The sequence below is a fragment of the Haemaphysalis longicornis genome, unplaced genomic scaffold (assembly GCF_048455015.1).
Source record: "Haemaphysalis longicornis isolate Haplotype H1 unplaced genomic scaffold, Haemaphysalis longicornis Haplotype H1 scaffold_12, whole genome shotgun sequence".
Taxonomy (NCBI): Eukaryota; Metazoa; Arthropoda; class Arachnida; order Ixodida; family Ixodidae; genus Haemaphysalis; species Haemaphysalis longicornis.
Window position 1 is genome coordinate 59,766,080 of NW_027526225.1, and position 13,525 is coordinate 59,779,604.

At 46.7% G+C, this 13,525-nt stretch overlaps 1 protein-coding gene across 1 annotated transcript in view; it reads right to left on the reverse strand.

The window, feature by feature from the left end:
• The window catches only part of LOC144162716 (solute carrier family 4 member 11-like), an 88,430-nt gene that overhangs the window by 45,601 nt on the left and 29,304 nt on the right, over positions 1-13,525 (reverse strand). The window contains exon 2 of the mRNA XM_077693358.1: positions 8,022-8,062. Coding sequence (XP_077549484.1) covers positions 8,022-8,062 — 41 coding nt within the window. The remainder of the gene's footprint in view (positions 1-8,021; positions 8,063-13,525) is intronic.

Here is a 13,525-nt window from a genome sequence, read left to right on the forward strand (position 1 = left end):
AATTACAATGAATTAGTTAACTCTCATTAGCGAAAAAAAATACTGAACGCTTCTCCACTGTACTGGAAACATTATGCACTAGGTTTTATTCGAGTAACGCCATTGCTCTTTTTAAAATTTAGGTGCATGATAGCTGGGACAAGCTGTATATGCATACACGTTAATTCAGAATTTCGTTAATAAAATAATGAAATTCGGAATCTGTGGCGATGAAGCCTTAAAAACCACCATGTGGAAAATTTTGTTAAGCCTGAAAACATTCTTTCCAGCCATTTTGTGGTAAAATTTCCAACAGGCCTCTGTGCATATAGCGGTTTTTTCGCTGACGATTACAATAACCCCTAATGCGAAGTTAGCGCGCACGGCGAACCGCAGTCTTCTCGGTCAAGGCGCATAGCTCTGTCTCACTGATCTCCACTTAGTTGCTGGATGGCGCTTCGCCGCTGTCGCGGCCGGGCGCGCGCACGGCCACCGGAAGTTCAACGGCTCGTCCCGGAAGTCAGGCGTCTGCTACGCTTCTCACCCGCTGATAAGCGTCCCCATTGGTGCATTTTGGCATTTTGTTCTCACTTTATTGCATTTTGGCTGTACACATCACGTTCAGATCGCAACTTATGCTATACCGAAATATGGGACGTTAATATGAAGCAGAATTTAATTGCAAAGGAGAACGAAAAGGTCACTTGGGTCTTGGTTTGAGAGGAGACGACGCAGCTCTAACGGGATTTATGCTAGAAACTTATGCTAGGGATTTATGCTAGAAAGAAAACAACGTGGGCACGGCGTCAGGCTGTAGCCGAGTTCGTGCGCCCGTTCTGTAAAACAGTTGTCAGTTAAGTGGTCACTGGAGAGCCTGCTGCCTGGGAATGGAGAGCTAGTTACACGGGCACAGTTAACCACGGTTAAGGAAAAGCGCGGTTAGACAAAACCGCAGTTTGCTGCGTTACACGACAGACGAAACTACGGTTACGTCGCTAACGATGGTTAACGCAAACTGAGCTTGGCCAGTTCGGTCACGCTAACCACAGTTTCCGCAGCCGCAGTGCTCAAAATCACACAATTCAGTTCGGACGCAAGTGGCGGCGCATCAGCGGAGGCGAAAAAAAAAAAAATCACCTGGAGTTCGGAAGAGACGAAGGTTCTCAAACAGCGGGCGCCCCAAAGCTGTCCCCAAGACGCGCTTGCATTTTTAGCATCGCTCTCGCAATCAGCGCGACTGCCCGTCAGCAGCGGCTCGTTTCCCGATCCGCCCGATCAACTACGACAAAAGCCGTGCTAAATTTGTAAATTCCGCGCGTCGTCCACCAAAAATGGATATAGCAGGCAATCTTGAAGCGTTTTCAGCACTCGGAGACGATCGGCGCGCGCGTCGGCCGTGCCTGTAAACACGCCGGCGCGCCTGCCCGCACGGCACTGCTTGCGGCCCGAACCGGCCCAGACCACGGCAGCAACAGCTTATCGCATCGCCGCTCTTCGAAATCAATTTGATCGCGGAAAAGAACTTCCGAATGCTAGAAAATGGATGTTAGTGCGGTGAAAAATTGTGCTAAGCTGAAAGTTCCCAACACCGAACAGACCTAAGCAAACCAAGCCGGTTGCGAGCTGTTGGGGAAGCCCCTCTTCTGGCCGCGCACGAGTGCGTTGCGTTTGTGTCAGAAGCGAATGCTTTAACGATATTTCTTTTTGTCTACACTGCTTCTCTTTTGTTTTTTATCGTGAAGTTAAAAGTGTGCATTTATATTTGTTGCGCTCATAATCAAGTAAATCCGGTCACAAAACTTGCAATTTCGCGTGTAACATCCAAAACCGCAGTTTGCGATAACCGCGGTTAAAGTTTAGTAACCACGGTTAAACTTAACTGTGGTTACTTTTGCCGTGTAACTAGGGTATAATTTTGCCACCCAACGCCGGTATAAATCCGGATTAGAGCGAGGGAATCTGCGTAAGAAGAGCTACAGCTTAAAAACGAAACTGATATGACATTAGCGTTTCGCTGCGTATCACGCACGTCGTACCGAATATTGTAATACTTCCAAGTGAGACTTCTTCCCAAACGACTACTCTGGTCTGCTTGTGCAGTTGACGGCGCAACAAGCAGGCATTTTTGGCGGAATGCGTGCGAAACCAGCCCATGCGTAGCATGCGCTATGCTGGAACGGCCCGACTTCCGGGACGAGCGCGCGAACTTCCGGCGGCCGTGAGCCGGAGAGCTCGAAGCGCCATCCAGCAACTCTAGTGGAGATCAGTGCTCTGTCTCTCAGGGATTAATCACGTGATCAGCGAACGCACGGTGGCGCGCTACTATACCGTTATCTCACAGTTGGTCGAAATCGTCTTTGAACCTACCCGCGCAAATGTCACGTGATTCGGATGGGCCACGCAACGAAGAGGACGACGAAGGACCCGAAGGACAGATGAACGTGCAGAACGCAGAATTTGAAAGAACAAGACGCTTGCATTCAAGGATGCCCGGTTTTGCGCTTCCTTTACCGGGCGCCACTAGACGCCGTGGGCGGTTTTTCACACACGCGTACGCCGCGGGCTCGGCAACTGCCCACCCCCTCACACTTTCTCCAGAACGTGTCATGCCGCCTCGGAAAACGGCCGTCCCCCTCACAATTTAGCCACACTCTCATCCTCTGTTTTCTTTCACTCTTCGCCGCTGTTCCCATCGTTCGCTCGGTTACAACGCCGCCGCGAAAACACAGTAGCGGCCCCAGTGTTCATGCGCAAAAAAACTAAAATAAAGAGCGCTGCCCTCAAGAACATCTGATGCGCCGTTATTTTTACGGGGCGGCAAGAAAATATAATTTATTTCGCATTTTCCCTACGGCTGGAATGTATAACCAGTCGAAATACCTTTTAATGATTATCTTATTTTTTTTGTAAGTGCTTTTGGGGACCTAGAGTGTCCTCTCCTGTGTTGAATTTTTTCAGTGACCGGACCATTGGGTGCCTCTGAATATTTAATTATTGCTTATATGTGCTTTCTCAGCTGTAACCGCCCATACAACACTGCCCAAAAAGCGTTGTAGCTATTCCTGATCTATGAAGGAACTGGTGTTTTGAGTAAATAAGAGCTTCAATACATTCCTTGGATGGTTTTATTAGAAAGCAGACACGTACAATCCCGGCCAAAGCCGCCAGATATATGCCGCAAGAGAAGGCTATCCCTAGAGAAGGCAAGCGTGTCAGGGGCCGACAGAACGTTGGGTGGGCCGATGAGATCACGAAGTTTGCGGGGATAAATCGGACGCGGTTAGCACAAGACCGGAATAATTGGAGATCTATGGGAGAGGCTTTTGCCCTGCAGTGGCGGAGATATGCCGATGATGATTATGATTGATGTGTAATATAAATAATATTAATATATTATTGCGCAATCGTATATATCACTGCGCAAAATACCAGCAAAAGAAAAGAAGAATTTACACGTGATACAAAGGTTGCGTTTAACTATACTCCACGCGCATATGCAACAATGCGTCGCCGATGCCGCTGTTAAAAAAGTTACAGCCGTTCCACTTTACGTGAAAACTGTTGGAAATGCAGAGCACTGATTCGCCATAATGGGCTGTAGCGCCGTTATCCGCTCACTGCTACCACCCGACGCATTTCAAATTTCCCGCCTTCTCAGTGCTCGCGCGCCCCCTGCCTGAAACTGCGCCAGCAGGAGTTCTGTTCTTTTTGTGCTTGTTTTCCCTCCCGCATCGCCGCCCGACGTTCACGAATGGCTGCGGCTTCTCGCTGGCGAAGTTCGGCGTCGGCGGCTCGCTTGCGGCGCTTGCGCTCAGCATCCGCAGCACGCCGCCGCGCCGCCTTCTCTTCCCGCGTAGACATTGTCGATGAAGTCGATGGTGAAACGTGAAACGTGCCGTGAACCCCCTGCCGCGGCTATGACGCAACGTGGAGCGGCTATGACGCAATGTGGCGCGGCTATGACGCAACACAATCCAACACAATCCACTTTAATCCAATCCAATCCAATCCAAATCCAATCCAATCCAATCCAAGCCAAGCCAATCCAATCCAATCCAATCCAATCCAAGCCAATCCAATCCAAGCCAATCCATATCCAATCCAATCCAATGCCAGACCGACGGGGAGCGATGCGGACTACGGACGCCAACGCGGGTGACATCGTGAGTTACTGAAATGCTCTGCATTTAAAAGATGGCCCGTCAGGTCAATTGGAATGCCACACCCCTAGAAAGGGCGTCGCTGCTACAAGAAACAGCCAAGGGAGGAAGAGGTGAGCGAGCAGCGACGAAGGACGGTTTGGACTTTCCTCGTCCTGCCGCCTCCGTCGGGCGTCGCCGACACCCTCTATAATTACCTAGCTTGGCTTCGTAGCGCGATTAGTACGCGCCAACCTCCTCTCTGGCGACGCGCGCGGAAAGAGGTCTCCAGGGTTGCTACGAAATAAATGCTTCTTTTTTCTTGAACACTTGATGGAGAGCCTCGTTTGAATGCGTGTAATGGCTTCTGAGATAAAGTGCAGACGCGTCCTTTCAAGGTCATGTAAAGCTTGTACTCTCGCCCACTAGTCCAGCAAACCGCTGTCAACACTGGTCGATTTCCTTGAATGTTTTCGGGATATTAAAATTCAGCGACTAGCAGCTACGTGCTCGAAACATTATACCTGTCGATGATTATTAGTTTATATATATAAACAAATGCGTGTGATGTCTATGTATGCAATTGTGTACGTATGTATGTATGTATGTATGTATGTATGTATGTATGTATGTATGTATGTATGTATGTATGTATGTATGTATGTATGTATGTATGTATGTATGTATGTATGTATGTATGTATGTATGTATGTATGTATGTACGTACGTATGTATGTGTGTGTGTGTCTGCACGAGGGCGCGCATGCCCAGGCATATAACGAGATAGAGGAGCTGACAACGCAGAAGCAAATTTGCATCACATATTAACATGGGACTCTTTTGAACCGCACTAATTTTCCTCAAAATGCGCTCTTATCGAAATGCACAAGCTACATACAGAATGAACGCGTTCATCTGCTTAAGAGTGCACCTAAGCGTGCAAGGCTAAAATAAATGGCCTGTCAGGCTCTGTCGAAATAGGGGAAACGTCATGAACTATACACTCGAGAGCGCGCTCCACATGTGAGAATTCTGTAAGTGGCGTCGTGTCTAGCGCTAATTGTGAGGTTATGCAAGCTGTGGTTGCTGTGGGCCTGTGGCCGGCGTATTTGTAGGACTTGTGGGAGGCATTTGCGTCACAATCAGACGGGGATGACTCGCGAATGCCTGCACTAGGCAATCAATTGCGAGAAAGTAAGCTGAGGTCGGGGTATACCTCAAAGGGATATTATCGCGCGGGCATCATTGCCTTACACTGAGATTCCAGGTTCTGCCGTTAATCGCCCACACGCGCGAAGCAAAAGCTCAAATGGAACGAACGCTTTCCCGCCAAGGTGAACAATACAAAAGCCTGAATAAGTGGCGACATGATGATGTAACTAGGCCCGCTGCTATGTGGACACCTGCTTTGATAAACTCTCTACACCTACTACAGCCAACTTAAGGACTGAGAGTGGCTATTTTGAAATTTTTATTCAAGAGCCTCTGCCACTTTTTAAATAAGGAAGTGGTGTAATTCCTTACTGTATCTCTGATAGTCACCTCTAATGTAACCGCCTCGGTCATAATCATTTCGCTCACAATTATTTATAAATTTCCCTAAAACATACCCGATTGTCATGTTTAATATTAACTAAATCCCGCGGTAAGCGTTCCGCTCGTGGGATTTGTTAGTTGCCAAATAATGTACGTAGTTTAATACGAGGTAAACTATTCTTTTGTTAGCGCAAAAGATTTTTGTGGCCAACCATGAGGTTGCGTCGCGCGGACATAAATATCTGGTGCGACGCTGAAATAGAATGATACGACATTGGCAGACAGCAGTGCCCCAGTGGTCCTCCCCCTCCCGTATTCTTGGTTGAGAGAGTTATTTGCGATGTCTCAGTGTTGGAAGGAAGCTTTTTATTATTCATTTAAAAAGTTTTCAAGCACTTTGCGTACTCAACTTATCACGCTTGGCTGCCCAAAGAATATGAAGAACCTTAGTTGACACTCACTTGCGTAAAGACACACGACGACAACAGATTACCACGAACGACACAAATCGCGTTTTGTCGTGTGTTGTGATGTGGTGCCGTCGTGTCTAATTGCACTATAGCGCAAGAAGACACGATGACACCGACACGACTACGACGACACCACTATTCATACTGAACGCTCACTATAGTGAACGTTCGGTATGGAGCACCAACTCGTACCCCCTGCGATGAACCTTAGTGTCAAAAGATTGCTGTCGAGATTTCAAACTTACTCGAAATTCCCGAATACCAGTAATATCCCGCAGTGCCCGTATCAATCATGCACGGCAGCTGTTACACGGCTATCGCTACTTTACATCACGCCTTGGTTCGTTAGTCAAGGGATGTCGACGCTACAGCGCCTAGGCGTACAGAAAAACCTGTAGTAAATGTACACAACTAAAGCAGGGACTGACCTCGGGGCTCGGTAGCAGTAACCTAAACGTTCCTCAGCATTTTTATGGGCCACTAATTGGTACTTTTCTAATAGTGATATCACCGAAACAAGAAAATACCCACGCAGTGAGAATTTTTACAAGCTCGCACACGGTGACACCGACAAAAGGCATGTACTGTTTGCCACGAGACCGGGAGCTCTCGGTACGATTATTACAATAACTAACTGAGAACCATTTTACGCTTGCAGATCAAAATTTCATGAACTCCGTTTTTTTTACCATCAAAATGGGAGCGGACGAAGTAGCGCTTTCACACGTTCTTTTCCCATCATGTGGCTCTTTTCCCTTGTCATGGGACCCATTACAATATGACCCACAAATTATTCGGAAACCACTAATAGGTCATGGGAAGGCCACACATTTTGGTGTCTTTCACGTGCGGTAAAAAAATAGCAGCGGCTTAGCTCGGCTATGCCAGGGTATACGTAGCGTGAGCTAATGTTCAGCAATCCAATCCAATCCAGTCCAGTCCAGTCACTGCTCCTCGCGCATGCGCAGCACGGCTCTCCAGGAGCCACGCCAAACGGCTATCAAGTGGCTCCGGCGCAGCGTCATACTTGGCTACTGCGCAACGGAGGCGCACAGCTGGGCATGCGCCGGCACCAGTGCGTCTGCCGCGGCTATGACTTCGCTCCTCTGGAATGTGCAGACTCACTTGTCTGCACACCCGTACTCCAATTGGATTGGATTTCCAGTCTAATTAAATATAACCCAATTTGATCCAATCTAATCCAATCCAATACTCCTCGCGCTTGCGCAGCACGGCCCTTCGGGGTCCACGCGAAACTGCTCAACCTCAGCCAGTGTAGCTTACGCTACAAAAACGAGATCTTGTTGGGGTTAGCTTTTCATCATTACACGCCAGCGGTTGGGCTACTAATCACCTTACGCTCGTGTAATATATTTGCCTATAAAATAAGAAACATCATGCGCGTATCCAAAGAACTATACTTAATGCGTTCGCTTCTCCACACTTCTTGTTCATTTTGAGTTGACGGATGCAGTCAAATAATTATTTTAGAACCAAATTTGCAGCCGCGAGCATTTGCAGCCAAATTCAACATCCAAGTTATCTCCCTATTTGGAGTAAGATGTTTCATTTCCCAATTAATAAATCCAGCAGCCAACACTTATTGGTGAAAAAAGCACATAAGCCCTGTGCGCTTCATTCTTCATCTATGCCATTTTCTCAACTGTAAACATTTTTAAAGTCAACACAAACTAACCAAACTGTCTACCTTAGATGCTAGAACAAGGAACCTATCGATATTGTTTATAGAATTAACCGATCCAACATACACTTGATGCGTGGTAAGAAGAGATCCGTGGGACACACTGTGCCGAAAGCAACTGCCGGGGAGACCTTAATTCCTTGAGCGTTCGTTGACGGTATGAACAAAAATTCAGATACGGTTTGTTGCACTTACCTCTAGCTTCGCAGACAGCAAGGAGACCTCCCCGCCCTCGTCTGCAAGGAGGAAAAAAAGAAACAAGGTGTGGCTCATGTACACGCAAAGAAAAACATCCTACGCCTGAACACTCATCTTTTTCTGTCCAATCACATTGGATAAAAAATGCGCAGTTGCACCTTGTTATCTGTGAATACTCAGCACCCACCAATTACGGCAGACAAACAGTTCTGTTTTCAGGCATTGCATTCTGGAACACAATACCGATTGAAATTAAATTGTCTAGTTCCCCAAGTTCTTTTCACTGTAGATTAAAAAGCTTTTTTCTTTGAGAGCTATTCGAATCTCGGCACTTAACGCATCAGTGTGTTGTACGCCGCCTCAACAACTCGCCCAACCAATCCGGTACCATGCCTTTTCTTTCTGTGCCATGTTTTCGCTTTTCATTGTGTAATTTTTATTGCACTACCGCAATCAAAAGCTGCTACACCTTTGGGAACTTTCGCACCGTATAACGTTATTACAGGAGGTCCCCCCGACAGTGTTTCACTCTGGGACCTCTTTTTGTATGTATCAATTATTGTATTTCAATGTAACAACTATATTTTTTTAGTAAACCTTCAAACTTTCAAGCACTTGCCTCCCTTCATATATAGAAAAAAAAACGTGTTTCGAAAGGCTCTCTGCGCAGATGTAAATATTTTTGTGGAGGAGTATTTCCAATTCTGCCTTTTCTGCCATTTTTCTCCGACGTATTTAAGGAACCTCACCGTCTGTATACACTGCCAACCATTTTCTACCATTCACACAGCTCCCATACTAAAGGCTCTGAAAAAGAGAACTGCTGAGCAAAGTTCAGCAATAAAGACGAAGTTTTTTACGCAGCGACAGTTTCAAGACGAGGTATTCTACAATGAATGTTTGTTAGGAAACTTTCTCTAAGATGCTGTGGAAAGAGCGCACTGCTGCAGAGTTCGATAAAGTGTTTCCCCTTGCGCCTTTATTGTCAAGCATATTGCTCGTGTACTGGTAAAGATATCCTATAGCGTCCAGGATGTGTGTTTCACAGCTGGCTGCTACGTCTTTCACCACGACAACTTAATATTACTTTTCTTGACATGTTGTCAATTGCAAGGTGTTTGTAACTTGGTTGGTCTCTCATGCCCCCTCCTAGAATATATGGGAACTCTATCTGTAACTTGTTCTTAGGGTTATATTTATAATACCATTAAAACAAAGTTCCTTCGTTCTTTCCACAAAGCATCCCACTTTTCTTCTGAATGGAATGGAAAGGAATTAGAATTGGAATGGAATTCGACATGGTTTAATGGAATCAGGATCCACCCCGTCCCACCAAATCCTGATAGGAAATTTCTGTTTCCTAAAAATAAAAGCCGGTTGCTCAAGACAAAGATCTATAGACTACAAAGTACAAAAGCCTGCTTGTGCCGAATCTTTCGTATCTACGCACGTTCCTGACTTTGGCATGTGTGCTATGTGTTTAGTGTTCACTGCTTTATTCAGCATGTAATTTCGCGACAGATAAGATCCCGCGCTTTGCAACCAGTTGCCAATTATGTTTCTGTTCTTGTTTAAGAAAGTTAAACAGGGTCGCAGCCTAGTGGTTACCACTCCCGCTTCAGAAGCAGATGGCTGTCAGATGCCAGAAAGTTCCAGAGTTACAAAAGTATTTTATTTTACAATAATGAGTAAGGGCTAAGCACGCGGTGATGGACACGCAGCGATGAACACCCGAGCCGCGCTCAGAGAAAGTACCCGGTAAAATAAATGATGAGCAGCTCTCGCTGCGAAATGTTTGGCCAACGTACATTAAACCACAGGATAACGAATTTCACTCTACGATTGCCCTTCTCTCAAGTATTGCCGCTGTTACGTGAAGGCCCCGTATATGCCCATGTTTCTTAAAAGTGTTTAATATGTATCTAGGGGCGCTGTCTTATTACATTTATAGCAGACGCAGCTTGTGATAGAGCAAGCATCCCTATAAGATATTTCGTGTTTTGTGCCACGGCAGCCTACAAAAACATATACCACGCCAACTCCCAAGCAACAAAAAGATTTTTCTAGGCAATGGTGATGATGGATAAATCTTTATTTGTCAAGTTGGTGCAGATGTTAGGGCACCCGCCCGGTGGGGGGGGGGGGCTTCCCTATTCCGGGATACCCTGAGCTCGGCTGGCGGTCCAGGCCCTCTTCACCAGTTCACGCTGGATCCCAAGGCCCGGGCTCGTCAGGCGGTTCACCCACTGCTTGGAGGGGGGGGGGGGAGGTTATTAAGGCAAGGCCTCGGGTCTTCTAGCACTCCCAAATCTGGTGGTACAGTGTACCGGGCGTTGGACAGAAATTGCAGGTAGACGGGTATTGGGTGGGGTAAATCGCATGGAGCAGGGTTCTGTGGGGGTACGTATTTGTCTGTGATCTTCGAAGGGCGGTGGCTTCGGCTCTTGTTAATTGGGAGTGCGGATAAAAATGTAAAAAATACAATTATTGTCTTTTTCATGGTCTCCGGGGTTCTTTGTCCCCCGTAGCTGCTTGTCGACATACGTTTCCTGCGTTGCTCGCAAATGCAATTGAAAGTACGTTAGCCTGTCGAGTGATGTTGTGTATACTGTAATGATTTTTTTGTTGGTTTTCACCTTGGCATGTGACGAGTCTCGCTCCGTCCAGGTCAGGGCCAGGTAATCATACGTAGCATTTGCGGCGTCCGGTCGCGAAAAAGCGCAGCAGTATCGATGTTCATGATTCATTTAGAACTGGAAGCCGGGCTCGACATCCCCATATCCTGCTGGCTGCAGCCTCAACGCTTTCGTGTATGACACAAACAGGATGTGACACATGACAAAGCAGGCCGCCGTTTCCATCACCATACCATAGAAAGACAGCGCTTTTTTTTTTTGTCTCCATCGGACCCCACGGATCTTTCACACGTGATATCGCTGTGATAACACAGTTACCGGGAAGAGAGTGCGTTGGAAAGATTCGTACAGCGAGAGCACAATCACTTCGGAAGATGAATTGCGCAAAACGCTGGAGAAACCGGTGATGGTGATGACTGGAGAAGATCATGATGATCGTAGTTTGTCAGGCCACATTGTCCACCTCAGAAGAACTGTCCTAATCACGAGAAAAATAAGAGCACGCAGTAAAAATATCGATACTAGCGTCTTTGGCACAGACGAAAATCGGAATACACACACCCTTGTGGAAGTTCGCTAGATTCCAGCCAAGAAGAAGACACAGGGCATGCGGGAGCACTTGGAGAAAAATTAGAAGACCTAGACGGTGTTTATGCCTTGGTCATCGAGGCTGCTCTCTCCTTGCAAATACGCCTCGTAAATATCCTTTTACCTTAACGTTCTGTATACGTAACAATTATATAGCGCCTGCAAAAGAATATAGTCAAACTTATTATATTATATAGTTGTACAGGCTCGTGATCATTAAGTTGAAGGGCGCAAAGAATTGTGTGCGCAAGTTCTTTCATGCATTCGTGGTATTGGTACTTTGTTAACACAGCAATGCCTTTAAAGGAGCCATGAAGACAAACACTAGTTTGGTTCATTGAAAAGATTGCCTCGCTAGAATCATACTGACACCACTTTTAACGTAAACTTCGCTCAAATAAGCTATATAATTAGCAAAAAAGGGAATCGTCGTGCGAGATACTCGCTCATTTCCCGCAACCGAACCTATGATGTCATACCAGCCAGCTCTGCCATTGGCGAAGGCCGGCAAAAGCAAACGCAAATTAGGCAGAGCTTATAAGCGGGCCGAACAAAGCTATTTGTGCTTAAATTTAGGGGACATTCTTTATAAAAAAGTAAGAATGGCGGGAGAAACAGTGGAAGTTACGAAAGCACACGTAAACATAGGAGTACCGATACCGAAGCACACGTAAACATAGGACTACCATAGGAGTACCGGTACTGCGCGCACTATGCCTAGTTTAGCGGCACTGGACTGCGGAGCTTCAGGGTAGTCTCAGGCGACACTGGCCGATTGACGCAAGCAACGGTGTCTTGCGTGATCATATTTGTCGAGCGAGCACTATGTTTCACGAAACGATTATTTTCTCCCCGAAAAAAAAAACAAGCCAGGTTCAAAAACGGTCAAAAACAAACCAAATGCAGAAAACGGCTGGCCACGGTATGGTGGCGCCATCTAGGTTCACTAACGGAAACCCAGGCTTGCCAAACGGCTGCAGAGCGGTCGGTTCATGTGATGTCATTGCGGACCACTAAAACACACGATTTAGCGGGAAAATCAAGATTTTAACCTAAATTGAATAATTTCTCGGTGAATTAAACATCGTTTGCATCCGGACAAGCGCTGGAAATACTATAAAACACGAAATCTTTCGAATAAAACAAACTTTTATTTTGTCTTCATGGCTCCTTAGTGTTCGCTGTCTGTGACTTATTACCAGTCCGCTAGGGAGCAGCGCGCAGCCGTAGGTGATAGACATAAATTTAAAAGAAGAAATCCGCCCACTATCTTCATTCGCCGAATCAGCAGCAAAAATTTTGGGGTGAAAGAACAGGGCACGTGCTGAGTCAGGCCCACGTAGCAGGCCCACGTACGACGTGACGTTCCTGGCCCTCAAGCTTCACGAGCAAGCGAAGTTGAATGCCCTTGTACGCAAGACCTACAGATCGGCATTGGGACTCCGTGCGTATGCCAGCAACGAGAAGTTGTTACAATTAGGAATACATAACACCTAATCAGAACTTCTGGTAGCCCAATAGACGGTAAAACTCGACCTCGTGTACCTAACATTAGCAGGCAGGAGAAGACTTAAACTTATAAGATGAGCACCACCCTCCCTCCAATACCAACAACGCCCCACACCAGATCCCGCTAAACATGCCATGCGAGATTCGGGTAGCCCCTGTACCCCGTCACGGGGACGTAGCCAGGAGGGGTGTTTCGGTGTCAGAACACCCGCCGGAATTTTCTGGGCGCTGTATATCCCCCTCACTCTTCAGGCGGCCTTTTTAGCTCATGCGATTTACACATCCTATCAGTACATAAAGTGTAAAAACAGAAATAGGAACAGGGTTGGTTTGTTGAGAAATATGATTTATCAGATTCCCGTATGTACCCGTATTGTTTGCAGATATTGCAGCCAACAAAACAGCTAACCCTTAGCCATTAATAAAGCTGGAAAACGAATATTGTTTCGCCGCAGGATCTCTTTCGTTATATATTTTTTCTCGGGGCGTATAACACCCCCCTCCCCCTAAAATTGCTTCTGTCTACGCCACTGCCCCGCTCTATGCACCCCAATGTCAACAAGGGCCTGAGAGAAGCTCGCATTCGTCATCTGACTAGGAAATATTCAGAAGGCCCTCAAGTCCGGTACATGGACATTTCACGGCATTCCGTCCGTAGAACAATAATTGCTGCAGTGAGTTTTCCACATCAGGGTGAGTTTTCCACATCGGCATCGTACTGTCGTTTATCACTCACATCGGCGTAGGCCATGGCGAAAGCACATGCTC